This window comes from Dysidea avara, chromosome 4 (assembly GCF_963678975.1).
Source record: "Dysidea avara chromosome 4, odDysAvar1.4, whole genome shotgun sequence".
Lineage (NCBI taxonomy): Eukaryota > Metazoa > Porifera > Demospongiae > Dictyoceratida > Dysideidae > Dysidea > Dysidea avara.
The window spans coordinates 12,131,733-12,145,960 of record NC_089275.1 but is presented as its reverse complement, the minus strand read 5'-3'; the positions used below and the strand labels follow the sequence as shown (position 1 = coordinate 12,145,960).

At 36.5% G+C, this 14,228-nt stretch overlaps 1 protein-coding gene across 4 annotated transcripts in view; it reads right to left on the bottom strand.

Moving 5' to 3' along the window:
- LOC136253184 (ankyrin-3-like) overlaps positions 1 to 14,228 on the bottom strand; it is a 54,818-nt gene that overhangs the window by 22,013 nt on the left and 18,577 nt on the right. For 3 of the 4 annotated variants that reach the window (XR_010699990.1, XR_010699991.1, XM_066045810.1), the window contains exons 4-5: positions 11,490 to 12,205; positions 5,959 to 6,063 (exon numbers count right to left, since the gene is read on the bottom strand). Coding sequence is in view for 2 of the 4 variants with exons in the window: in XM_066045810.1 (XP_065901882.1) it covers positions 5,959 to 6,063; positions 11,490 to 12,205 (821 nt within the window). In the remaining 2 variants the exon portion in view is untranslated. The remainder of the gene's footprint in view (positions 1 to 5,958; positions 6,064 to 11,489; positions 12,206 to 14,228) is intronic. The other variant, XM_066045811.1, reaches the window with a different exon arrangement.

Below are 14,228 nucleotides of genomic sequence, written 5' to 3'. Positions count from 1 at the left end.
AAAGAGTGCGGCCCTCAGAAAGACTATTGTGAAAAAAGATGTGAAATCCAAGGTGGCCAAGAAATGGCTGTGATGGTAGGTTAATGGTAAAAATTTTAATAACAACAATTCAGGTGAATTTGGTGCCGCTTGGTATTGGCACAAAATTCACCTGAATTGTCATTATTAAAATTTTTACCATTAACCTACCATCACAGCCATTTCTTGGCCGCCACCTTGGATTTCACATCTTTTTTCACAATAGCCTTTCTCAGGGCCGCACTCTTTTTTTTACAGCTTGGCTGTTTTGGATTAGATTTCACTTCTTTTTGTATTTGTATACCCCAAAGCCAGCGTATGGCCGGCTTTAGGGCTTTTTAACCTATCATTTTTTGTTTACCACAGGAAGAAGAAAAGATGAAGCAGGGTGATTTCTTTGTAGCTGAACTCTCTACAAGGTGATCCTTCTAGCTGATCTCTCTACCGGATAACTTGTTTGTAGCTGAACTATCTACAAGGTAATCTCTTCTAGCTGATATCTACAAGGTAACTTCTAGCTGATTTTTCTACTGGGTGATTTGTTTTTGTTTGTAGCTAAATTCTCTACAGGGCGATTTGTTTGCAGCTGAACTCTCTACAATGTAATTCTTCTAGCTGAACTCTCTACAGGGTGACTTGTTTCTAGCTGATCTCTCTACATGGCAACTTCTTTCTAGCTGAACTCTTTACAGGTGATTTGTTTGCAGCTGAACTCTCTTACATGGTAGTTTCTTTGTAGCTGAACTCTCTACAAGGTGACTTCTTCTAGCTGATCTCTCTACAGGATGACTTGTTTCTAACTGAGCTCTCTACAGGGTGATCTGTTCATAGTGGAACTTTCTACTGGGGAATTTGTTTGCAGCTGAACTCTCTACACGATGGTTTCTTTGTAACTGACCTCTCTACAAGGTAACTTCTTCTAGCTGATCTCTCTACAGGGCAGTTTGTTTGTAGCTGAATTCTCTACAGGGTGATTTGTTCATAGCTGAACTCTCTACATGATGGTTTCTTTGTAGTTGAACTCTCTATTAGGTACCTTCTTTTAGTTGATCTGACTACAGGGTGACTTGTTTGTAGCTGAACTCCCTACAGAATAACTTGTAATGTAATATAATTCTATAATGGAGTAAATTATAAACGTAGCTGAATGCTCTATTAGGGTGACTGTTCTATTAGAGTATCTCTATCTCGCATATGCTACACGTAGTTGGCTTTGGAATCATAACTCAGTGGTTTGTAATCCGATTCTTTTGTACTACTGCAAGGACTTTCTATAATAAGTATTCCAGCTACACACCGATTTTCAGTTCACTGCTCTAAGCGGTTTGCCTGGTAGGCGTGAAAACTAATAGTTTTTTTTAATCATAAAAATCGATCACGTAATTTGACACAGGTTGGGTTTTGTGTCATATCTTGATGGCCTTTAACTGGATTCCTTTCAAACCACAAAAAGGTACTCCTACGATAGTTACTCCATCTTCATAGCAATTTTCAGCTCATTCCTTCATGCGGTTTACCCTGTGGGCGTGACAGACCTTCGACCTAAGTTTATGCAAATAATCGGTCATAACTCCGTGCATGTTCATCAGATTCCTACCAAACGTGGTACTGAGATTCGCCTTAATGAGCCCTTTATGTGTGCCAAATTTCAGCCCGATTGGAGCACACATTAGTGTTTTATGGCGAATTTTGCAAAGTGTGCGAAAAGAAGAAGTACTGTAGAAGAAGAAAAAATAACAAAGAAAAAACCCAAGTTTTGGCCGCTCGTATCTCGGAAATGGCTGGAGCGATTTTCTTCAAATTTGGAATGTAGACTCCCTACCTAGCCGGCACTTCTGTAGCAAATTTGGTGTCAATCAGATAAGGAATCACGGAGCTACAAAGGTGTGAAAATCGCGTTTACTTTCTTCCTGTAAATATACTCACGGTGTGGCGCGCCGGCTTCTTGGGCCGCACGACACACTACCGTGTGTCTTGATTCTTGTAAATATACTCATGGTGTGGCGCGCCGGCTTCTTGGGCCGCACGACACACTACCGTGTGTCTTGATATAATGCATATATTTATTACAGAACTCTACATGGTGCATGGTTTCTTTGCAACTGAACACTCTACAAGGTGAGTCCTTCTAGCTGATCTCTCTACAGGGTGAACTGTTTGTAACTGAACTATCTACAAGGTAACTCCTTCTAGCTGATCTCTCTACAGGATGATTTGTTTGTAGCTGAACTCTCTACAAGGTAACTTCTTCTAGCTGAGCTACGTAGTTGAACTCCCTATGAGGTAACTTCTTCTAGCTGATATCTCTACAGGGTGAATTGTTTGTAGCTTATCTCTATACAGGTTACTAGTTTCTAGCTGATCTTTTAAATTCTTTTCAGGGTGACTGCTCTATTAAGGTGACTGCTCTATTAGAGTATCTTGATCTCGCACTTGCTACACCAAGTTTGATTTCGTGTTATAACTTCGTGGCTTTAAGTCTGATTCTTCTACACCATTGAAGATCCTTTCTAAGATGATTACTCCATCTGTACAGCGAATTTCGAAGCATTACCCCCAAGCGGTTTTTCTGGTGGGCGTGGAAAGTAGTCGTTTTTTTTATTAGTTAATCTCGATTGCATAATTGTTACACACTGTTGGTTTTTTCGTTGTATCTTCCTGGTTTTTAGCTTGATTTCTTTCAAACCACAAAAGATTTGAGGTTCAATAGTTAACCTATTCGCCCACTGATTTTCAGCTTCTTCCCGTAAGCGGTTTACCCTGTAGGCGTGACAACATATTGGTGTTATTTTTCGTGGATAATCACTAATAACTCTTTGCCTGTTTGTCGTATTCCAGCCAAAGTTGGTACAGAGATGTGCCTTTATATCCCCCCTCCCCCATCTGTGTGCCAAATTTCAAGGAAATTGGATATTGCATTTGCGTTTTATAGTGGCTTTTGTAAGTGTGCAAAAAGAGGAAGAAAAATAAGAAGAAAAAAAAACGAAGAAACTAAGCCAATTTTTGAAGTCGCATATCTCAGGAACACTTGAAGCGATTTCGCTCAAATTTGGAATGAGAAGTACTGAAGTTGGAGGGAGTGTCCACAGCAAAAATCGTCTTGTTTCATCAAGACAGCTCAGAGCTATGGAGGTGCAAAAAGTACGTTTTCTTTCTTCCTGTCAATATACTCACAGGTGTTGTGCGCCGGCTTCTTGGGCCACACGACGGTGTCTTGATGATTAGATGTACAAATTTTCACACTCATTCAAATTTTACTAACTTTGATGATCCATAACTTCAGGTTAAAAAAAAGTTATTTCCTCCTTGAAATTTGGAGTTTAAAGGTATGTTACTTTGAGGTGCAGTTATGGTCTTTTAAAGTAAACACACAAACTTGGATGTTACAGAAGGCCCCTTTTCATAAATCTTGTTAAAGATTAGATTTAATTAAGTATCATTCACATAAAAGTACTAAAGCAAGGGAGGCTGCATACACTTGCAGATTCGTATACTAGTGGACATTTAATCCCTACCTCATGACTGAATTGGAGATTAAAGTCCACTACTACATCTGTAGGTGCCCCTAATTGAACTTAATAAAATTATTTGTTTGTTTAATTTTTGCTGAACCAGCACATGCCACATTAAAAGAATGAAAGGCACCACACTACCATGAATTGACATCCTGCACTGTCAGTGAAAAGAAATACAATACAAAGAAGGACAAAGGTAAGTCCATGATGCATACGTATATTGTTCATATTGCAGTGTGCCAAAATCACTTGTTAGGCTGAAGCAACATCTAACAGTGAAAAATCAACAATTGTGTTACAGATGTTAGCAGGCATCAGCAATTAGTTAGCTAGTCAGTAGAAAATTATGTAAAGATAAATTTTTGGAAAAAAAATTCCATAGCAATCTTTGTGGATTTTGAAATCTACTTGCTCTCTAACATATGCATAAAGCAAAACACTATGTTACATGAAAGCAAATACTGATCACGTTACAATAACTGGTCAGCATTCATTCAAATACTACTGACTGCAAGTAGTTTTGTGACTACATTATAATTTACCACATAAACTTGTTTACTGTTTAGATTAACTGTACAATTGTTCACAACAAATGCAGTTGTATATTGTTTTTCATAGTTACATATGTAGATGTACCTTGGGATAACAATGAGGATAGGTAATGAGTATCGTTACAATGGTTTGTGTCCTATGTATTTATGCTAACATTATGAAAATGCACAATGACATTACTCCAATGGCAATAATGGCCACATAAACAGTAGTCATTGCTTTAGCCAATATAATAGAGTGCCCTACTACCATGTATATACTCCTGTAGAAGGGGATATCACACAGTGATGAGTTAATGTAGTTTGGAATGTATGAAAAGGTGTAAAAGTGCAAGAATCATTAGTGCTGTAGTACACTAAAAAACTCAGAATGCCCATATTTGCGAATGGTGTAGTGAGAAATCCCTTAATGCTTTTTTCATCTGCTATATCCATGAACCCACACCTGTAGTTTAGAAATACTAAATTTGTTTGCTGGCAACATTTTTAAGCACTCGTTTAATTGATTCATGTTCAAGTAATGACATCATTAGTTATACCAAGAGAAATATGTGAACTAGAGAAGTGTTGCATTATCATACAGTACTATAGTACTGTACAGTAGGGATGGCTGCCTACCTGCCCGCCCTAGCACGGGCGGGCAGGTGGGCGGGCGGGCGACTTACATGTTGTTAATCTACAACAAGTATACATAAAAATTTGAATTTTTAATCAGAGTAAGGACCATAGCACATCAATAAAAAGTACTGAAACAAGCTGGAGTAGTCCATGATATTAAATCACAGTGAAACAATAAGAAGTGTTATATCCCTACTGTGCATTTCCATAATGGTATCTTGAGCACAGTAGCGATATAGCACTTCTTATTGTTTTACTGTGATTTAATGTCAAGGACTACTCCAACTTGTTTCAGTACATTTTATCGATGTGCTATGGTCCCTACTCTAGTTGAAATTTCAAATTTTTTTGTGTACTTGTTTGTTAAATTTTTGCAAAATAATTAATATGACTGGTGAACCCACACATACTGCATCTGAAATGGTATCGTGTACCCCAGCTATATCAATTATCGTCTGAAAGTGAAGTATCCATTACGCTTCATTGTCAGCTATGTTCAACCTGCTACACAGCATTATGAATCAAGAGCTGTTCGAAAAGCATCTCTACAATCCACGCATAATATATACTGAAAGAAATGGTTCCATGTGCCCAGCTATATCAATTACCATCTGAAAAGTGAAGTACCCTTACGCTTCGTTGTCAGCTATGTTCAACTCGTTATACCGCAGTATGAATCAAGAGCTGTTTGAAAAGCACCTCTGCAATCAAACTGATAGCTACTATGAAAAATACGAATGATTTCTGTTATGAAGGGAAGCCATCACGTGCTACCACCAAGTCAACACTTTTGCTGTCATCAAAGATGAATGGGACACAAAGAAGGACACTGGTAAGTCCATGAAGAATGCGTTGTAAGTATTGCGGTATGCCAAAAGGCACGTTTTGGGCCTAAGCAATGTCAAATAGTGATAAAATAAAGCCCGTAGCCTTAGCCATTATCAAGTTATGTTTTTCTGAAGGCATCGGTCAGTTACTTAGTCAGTTACTCAGTCAGTAGACAATTCTGCCAAATAATTTTTTTTAATTCTGTAGCAACTTGTTGAAAGCATTTTGGCTTGATCTGAAAGCTTCTTTGGACTTAGTTTGACCTAACCAATAGTGCTTCATCGTTGTCTGGGAAAATTGAGGCTGGATTTTAGGTGATGTTATTCTGTGGGCCACGTCTACTCCTTTGTGGTCTCTACTATACTGTACTATCATACTGTATGATACAATCTATTTCCCACCCACTACATTGCATACAATGAGCTAACCTCATCAGTAATGTTCACATCAATATGTCCAGTGTTTATCAGTTTTTTCACCTTAATAATATCACCTAGCCAAGCCATTAGTAGTAGCTGATCACATTCTGACCTCTGAAATAACACACACATGGATTATTAGCTATCACACATGATGTATTACTTATTGCAATACATTCATTTGATAAATGTCCGATACTGACTCCGTATTTTACTCTGTATTGCTCTGTCTTTACTCCATCTTGGAACCATCTTGGTTGAAATTTGCACAGTAATGGACTACTGCTATGACTAGTAATCTAGTTCAGCCTCAAGCTAGGCTGTACTTGAAAAATGTTCCAAGACAGAGTAAGACTGAGTACATATGGTGTAAATACAGAGTTAGTATCAGTCATGTATCAGTATATGAGTTTTGCTGTGTATATACTGGGTGCATATATTGTATAGAGGTACAAAGAAATAGTATAAGCAAAATGAACATAGGTCCCCAATTAGTCCAATATGGCTATAGCTACATGTCATTATATACTAATAAACACGCTGTATTTTCATTGTAACCAAGAAATGTTTAATTTGATGCGTGTGATTTTGGAAAATGAAAAAATCTGATGATTATTTAGCCCATATAGGATTGTTGGATTAATATAATTTATTAAAACTAGATACATCTGGAAATGTACCACTCAGAATAGGATCTAGGAGACAGTCGTTTGGGAGAGGGAGGTACAAAAGGACAAGACTTTTAAGGACACCCAATAATGAGTATATATCTCTGTGAAATTGCACACATTCGTGGGGTTTACTAAGAACTCATGCGCAACAACATGGTTAGCCAGATGCCATGTGATATCAAAGCAAATGACTTACTCCATTTATATTTTAAAGAATTTTTTTGAAATTCTTGGAATTGAGAGATGATCACAGATATTACAAAACCAGTTGTTAACAATGTACACATGTCTGCAAATTTTCTCCTTGTAGTCTGCCTTCACTACCTACACCTACTTGCCACCTGGCAATTGTGTGATGACTATGACTGGTGCAACCAACATGGATACCACCAGTAAAAATTCAGCACACTTGCAGATGACTACCACTCAGTTGTGCTTGAAGAGTCATCAATCAACCAGGTATGCAGATCAAATATATAGTTATCTGTTTATCCTCACCACTGCATAGTTCCCTCCCCTGCCACCATTATACACTAACATTGGCAATGAAACTTGAACATGTTACTCTGTCTCACATGCATTTATATAGTTATAGCCAATATATGCAGGAACTGTAAAAATTGAAGTCTACATATGTGTCTATGTTGATCATAGTCTGCAAAACAATTGTGTAACAACACAGAATGGTTGAGTGCATTATCTATGCACCTACAGTAGGAAGTTGTATGAAACAATTTAACACTTTTGATATATTAAAGGTGAAACTGTTTATTTCAGTGATGAAAGCCAGGGGTATAAAATACAAAACCAAAAGAAAAAAATCCAGTTGAATATCATGCTCTATTACAGCATCATTATAATAAATATTCAACTGCCAAAAAGTGCAGGCCTGTAGCCAGGGGGATTCAGGGGGTTCTAAAGAACTGCCCTCTTGGGAAAAGGTCCAAAAAGCTCTATAATTAACCAAAAAGGTCCACAATTTTAGTATAAAAGTCCAATTTTTCAGGAGCAAAAGTCCATTAGCTACAGTTTACGAGATGCCACTAATATGAAGCTAAATTAAGTAGTCCGAATAACTAATTCAGTGCTTGTATTAAATGCAATGCAAGATCGATATACTCTAATAGAGCAGTCAACCACTCTAATAGAACAATCACTCTAATAGAACAGTCACGATTATATTTTCTTTTAAAAGCTACTTGAGTTTTCATTAAAATATAAGACTTTGATGGACAAGCCCTCTATGCAGAGCCCACGAATAGCATCCATGCTTCAACTCCATGCAATGTGTAAATTTCATTGTTTAAGACACCTTTGTTCTGCTACACTGCCCCTGTTGATCATGGGAGAGTGCTCAATCTTTCCCATTCTTATTCACTGTGACATTCCAATTTATTATATTTAGACACATGCATGTGCAGATGGTATAATTACAGTAGCAGTAGAGATCTTTTTCCAGATACCATCCATACAGCTGGTCTTCAGCTTACCTTAATTAAATGTTATTTTTATTGACTGAAATGCCATTACATTCAACCTTTTAGTATCTATTTTCAAAAAAGTTCCTGGGGGGGCATGCCCCCAGACCCCCTAGTTTTGCACACCACAATATAATCTGAATCATGTCATATAACAGGGTCCACTTTTCCTCTAAAAGAACCTACCCAGATAAAAATCTGGTTACGGCCCTGAAATGTGTAACTGACATAAAAAAATATATACCATACGCAAGGAAATTTTGACGTAAGAAAAATTTGATGAATTCAGATTTTACGAATAAAATGTTGACGAAAATCAAGAAATTGTAGGCAAAACCTGCACTTTTAAGGGCGCTTATAAGCATTTGACGAATTAAACCGATTCGTCATATTCGTCAAATTTTTTTGACACCAAAATTTCCTTGCGTATGGTACAGGTTATTCTTTTATTAATTAAGCCACTCAAAATTTTTTTTCTTGTTTCCTGTTTCATAATTCTTTTTATCAAGCCAGAAAATTCCATTATTTCCTAAACTGATTTATTTCTAAGTATCACATGATTGTTTCAGTCTGGATTGTAATCAAATACAAGCATATACTGTAATCAAACAGTACGGTCATACTGTTTAAGTAGGGATAGTGGTGAATTTTTTTGTGCTGCCCAAAATTCTGCCTTTAAAAATCATCCTACAGACATTTTGTGCAGCAAAAATCACCTTAATGGAATAGTACTAGTCCATATAATACATAAAACAGCATTAAATATAGCAAAACACTTACAGGTGGTCGGATATAAAATTTTAAAATAATCACCAAAAACTTCAATTTTAGTCTCACTCCCTCACTCACTGCCTAATCACAGTCGCAAGCCTAGAGTTTAAACAAAGCAGCGCACAGTCACCATTTTATGCCACAACAACAAACTCACTCGTAGGATGTGCCTTTTGGGGTTCCAACAAGTGTATGCCCTGTGCACCTTATTTTTCCTTTTATCTTCAATCAGGTTGGTTGACTTCTTCTTCAAGCATCAAAACCATACCGAGGCATTACTTTTCTGTATCGACACTTTTTGTAGACACCACAAAATTATTTCAGAAAGTGCTTATGCTGCTGAAAGAGCTGGGTGCTTACATTAAGGCTGCTGAGTTGTCACTTCGACATTTGCCAATGCCTGGACTGCAATCAATGAAGAGATTTGAGACAGACTGATACTCGACGGTTTGTTCCTCTGAACACACTGTCTCAGCCACTCAGTGCCAGACGGTGAGATCAGCAAGTGTGGATAGTACTCTAGTGGAAATTATGTTACTTCATTCTGTTAGTCAAGACTAAGCTCCAGACAACTGAAAGGGCCTGTTTGTTCGAACAACTTCCGGCCAGGGTGAATAGAACACGGACCATCGTACTGAGACAAAATCATAGATTTGAGCACCACTGCTACTACAATCAAAGGTAGGCTATGCACGCTACTACGGGCCTATGTGCTTTCAATTTTGGCACAGTACGTATTTTAATAAGCTGTAACTAGCTAGCTGTGCTACAACAAAAAAACTAAACAAACTAGTATTTTTTTTTAAAATGAAGTAGGAATCTATGCAATAAAAAGTAGTGAAACAAGAGATGAATGATGGTATTACAGCATAGTTCAATGGGAAGGTTCCTATTTTGGCACATTAGCTATAATTTTGCTCAATGCCAAAGTAGGGACTTTCCCACTGAGATATGCTGTAATACAATCATTCATCCCTTGTTTCATTACTTTTTATTGCATAGATCCCTACTTCATTTTTAAATTAACAGTTTTTTAAAAAATACTATTTATTCATGTTCATCTGTAGTTTACAGTGTAACATGACAGAACATGTGTAGTCGTGTAAATGTATAGAAATTAACATATTGGAATTTGCCCTACTTACTTGTAAGCAAAGCTTTTTTTGGCCACAACTGAAAAGGGAAATTACCTTTAGCCGTAATAGTATATGTAATAGGATGGATGGCTGTGGTATTCGGGATTAATAGTGCGAGCATTGTAAACAGGAAGGAGTAAAATAGTGTGAGGCAAAGCCGAGCACTATTTCTTTTCTGTTTACAATGCGAGAATTATTAATCCCAAATACCATAGACATCCGTCCTATTGCAAATTAATCCGACAACCATAGCAACTGTTACTAGGCAACAGAAATTCAAAAAATAACCACTGCAAAAGATCAATCACACTTAACAACCGTTGCTATGGTCTCAAAGTGGTATTTACCTTAGCAACCGTTGCTAGGCAACCATGTGTTGCTGTGCCATGGGCATCTATCACTATGGTAACACTAGTTGTCAAGTCGGACATTTACTTCTAATAGAAACACACCAAGCCAACCAAATTAGTATTACAGGTTTTTGTTAAGGGACCTTAACAAACAAGTGTAATACCAATTCTATTGGCTAATTGCTTGACATATTTCAAAATAATATGTCAAGGTGCTATTGAGAGTATTATACTGTAACACATTCACTTGTTGGATTATATGATATCCATGCTGTAGTTTTTTAGAATGAGTTTGTAGTTTGTTTAGGGAAAGATGTTGCTTGTAAATGTCAGGGAAACAAAGCCTGCTATATTGACACTCATGTAGCAATTTCTCGGCTAGTACTTCAATTGTGCAAACAGTGGAAAATCTAGATGAGTGTTTTGGTAGTTTAGACTAATATCCAATTTTAAATTTAGCACAACTACTGATATAATTACAGTATTATGGCAGATTCAGTAGCTAGCTAGCTGTATTTTTATGATTGCTATGCCAACAATTTATCATAGCAAACAACTGTACATACCAGTATACTTCAACAGTATGCTTGGCTAGCTACTGCATTAAATCCTTGGAAGCACTAATGTACCTTTCATTTCTCTAAGATGATTGAGATATCCTAATAGAGCAGTCAACCAACTACTCTAAAGAGCAAAGAAAGGTATCTGCAGTTTGGGATACCTTCTTATCTATAGCTAAAACATTGAATTTACTGCAATAATCCTTATAAAAAGTAGCATAATGAATCTGATCAAGGGTAGGTTAGTAGATGGCAAAAGAAGGGATTTCTAAAATACAGTGTGTAATGTTGTGAATAGATATTTTTGAGGCTCCAATACATGTATAATTAAGGTGATTGGTGGATTTTTTTTAAATGTCACAAAACAGCATTATTCTAATGTATTACATAGCCTCCATGGTCTAATATCACGATATTTAAAAAAAAACACAAATGTTTTCTTTATGAACATGTGATTATATATATTACTAATGGCTTTGGTTACCATGTACTGTATGAAGTCTATAACAGAAGTCTAGTTTAGAACTTAGTCTAGAACACAACTACATACTTATGGGTACTTCCAAACAATTACCTTCTGATTATTTGTTATTACTATCAATTCTTCTTTATCAATTAGTATATGTGTAATTTTGTGCTTAGATAGTACAGCAACATCCTCAGTAGAAACCTTGTACTGTAGCAAGTAAGATTTCACTGCACTTGATATTTGAAATACAAAAGCTATACAACCTTCCTCTGCACCTCTAAATATAAGCGAGACTTTTTTAAGGTGAAAACACTCATACACAACATTTTGAATAAGTTTTTTGCTCTGTAGTGTACATGTTCCTCCAATGTATTTGATGATCAATTTATGTGTCCCAGGTAAAATCTTAGGGTGCTTTAATTCTGGCAACAAATCAAGGTTCTGTAAAACTGAATGCTTTAACTGCTCAGTAAAATCATCTAACAACTTCATAGATTCCTCACATCCAATGGAAATGGCTAGTGCCAGTAGTAACTCATAGTCATACATGGTACAATACTTCATAATTTCATGGAATAGTTCTATTGTGTTAGTTATTTTAACAAATGCTTCATCAGTGGAAAATACTGTCAGATTTGTGGTATCGCAAGCACACAAATTAATTATGAGACTTTTAATATCAAGTTTTTTCTTATCAATAATGTTCATTATTTGATTTACAACTTTTGCATAGTTTCCGTTTAACCTTGTGATAACACGAACATTGAAGTGTAACAGTGTTTCTGTTTCAGATAGTTCTTTAGTTGGTTGATCATCATCAGCTGCGTATAGTATGGAGTGAGAAAGGAATATAAGTAGAAGTAGTGTTTTTGCATATGTTATACACATAAGTACAAGGGAAATTTAGATTTGAGTGTTGGAATCATAAAAATAAATTGAAACTATCACATAAGTATTAAAACTAGATATAGCTATGCACTGTAGCCATAATTTTAATCTCTGCCAAAGTCATGGCTATATATTTTATACCAAGTAGTCATTAAATAACTACCCACTTTCTTAAGGCTTATCAGCAGCTAATCCTGACATAAGTTTACAGAGAAGTATTGTGAGTGGTGTATCTTAATATCCTACTTTTTTAGAAAAGGGTAACAATGATCTAGCAGGAGCATTTGTATGGGCACACATGAGATGATCCCTGTATATCAATGTATATATACATATGCACAAACAAACAACAGTACAAGTTGCACCTCTGTAATCAATCCAATTAGACCAAGGAAATTATATAGTACTGAAACTATGATGTATTGTAGTGTATTATCACCTATGTGGTATATAGTGGAGAAAGAAGTGTGACACAAAGGAGGGAAAAGTTAAATGATGCATGTATTGTAGTTGCTGCAGGTTGAAGTAATGTCAAACAGTGAAAAAATCAGGCACATAGCATTAGGCATCAGTTAGTTAGTTAGATATTCAGTCAGTCAGTCAGTCAGTCAGTCAGTCAGTCAGTCAGTAAGTCAGTCAGTCAGTCAGTCAGTCAGTCAGTCAGTCAGTCAGTCAGTCAGTCAGTCAGTCAGTCAGTCAGTCTGTCAGTCAGTCAGTCAGTCAGTCAGTCAGTCAGTCAGTCAGTCAGTCAGTCAGTCAGTCAGTCAATTAGTTAGTAAAAAATTCAGTTGAAATTTTAAAATTTCATAGGGACTTTTTTGGGATTACTTCAAAAGTATTTTTGGGTTTGACCTTAGCTAACCAATACAGCAGAACTGTTATGAAGGAAAAAATAGGATTAGTTTAAGAGTGATATTTTAGACCAGAAAAGCCACAATACAGTACTACCTCACTGTAGATAATAGTATATGAAATCTCACTTAGTGGCCACTTTTTAAACAAGTGGTTACTATAAGTACCCAATTTTTAGTACAGTCCAAACACAGCTAAACTGTGATATGTATACGTAGCATAATTATTGACTATTTTGACTCCATAGGTGGCCAGATTATACATAGTAGTTCTGCTTTTCTTACAACTGTCTGCAGGCACATATCTGGTTTCCTGTATGCATGTGAGTCTGCAATTTCACATATCCACATGAGTTTAACGCCGGTTTCAAGTCTGCAAGACCGTTTCATTAATTCAATGAATGGATGCTATATATCTAATGACAGAATCATACAATTGTGATGATTAGCTTATTTTACTGTGTTACTTTAATATGGGAATGGTATTCCAACATGAATATAAAGCTACCATACGTGACCAGATCTGCGAAAAAGGGACATAATCGCACAAGCCTAAATTTACAATATAAAGCATTAAATACATTGAGTGAAATACTTGCATATTATTGAAAAATTCCATAAATTTTTAACCCCTCATTTTTAGTGAAAGAAAGAACTAACAATAAAAACCTGGCAAGGGCGTAGGCAGGGGAGGTTTGAATGGTTCGGACAAACTCCCCTTTCAGAGGCAGAATTTAAAAAATAATAAAAAATCACACCAAATCTTACAGCCCTGGAGCTCTCTGGTAGCTACTTGCCTACTGGCGCTCCTCTGTACTACTCTTGAGGATCACAATGCTGAACCATTGCAAATCATATATTGAATCACGTGATCAATTGTGCACGTGATGCATTGTTGAAATGGTGTAAGGCCAAGTCAAGAGAGCACACGTGAAGGAGTCGCACGTGAGCCTGAGAGGGACCACGCCATCGTGTTGAAGTGTTAACAAGGACATTATTAGTACACTACGTAGGCTCACTATTGTTGTAATTTTGCTGTGTAATGGTTTATTACTAGAGTGGATTCTCGTTTATCCAATTGAGACTCTGTATAATAAGGCATGGT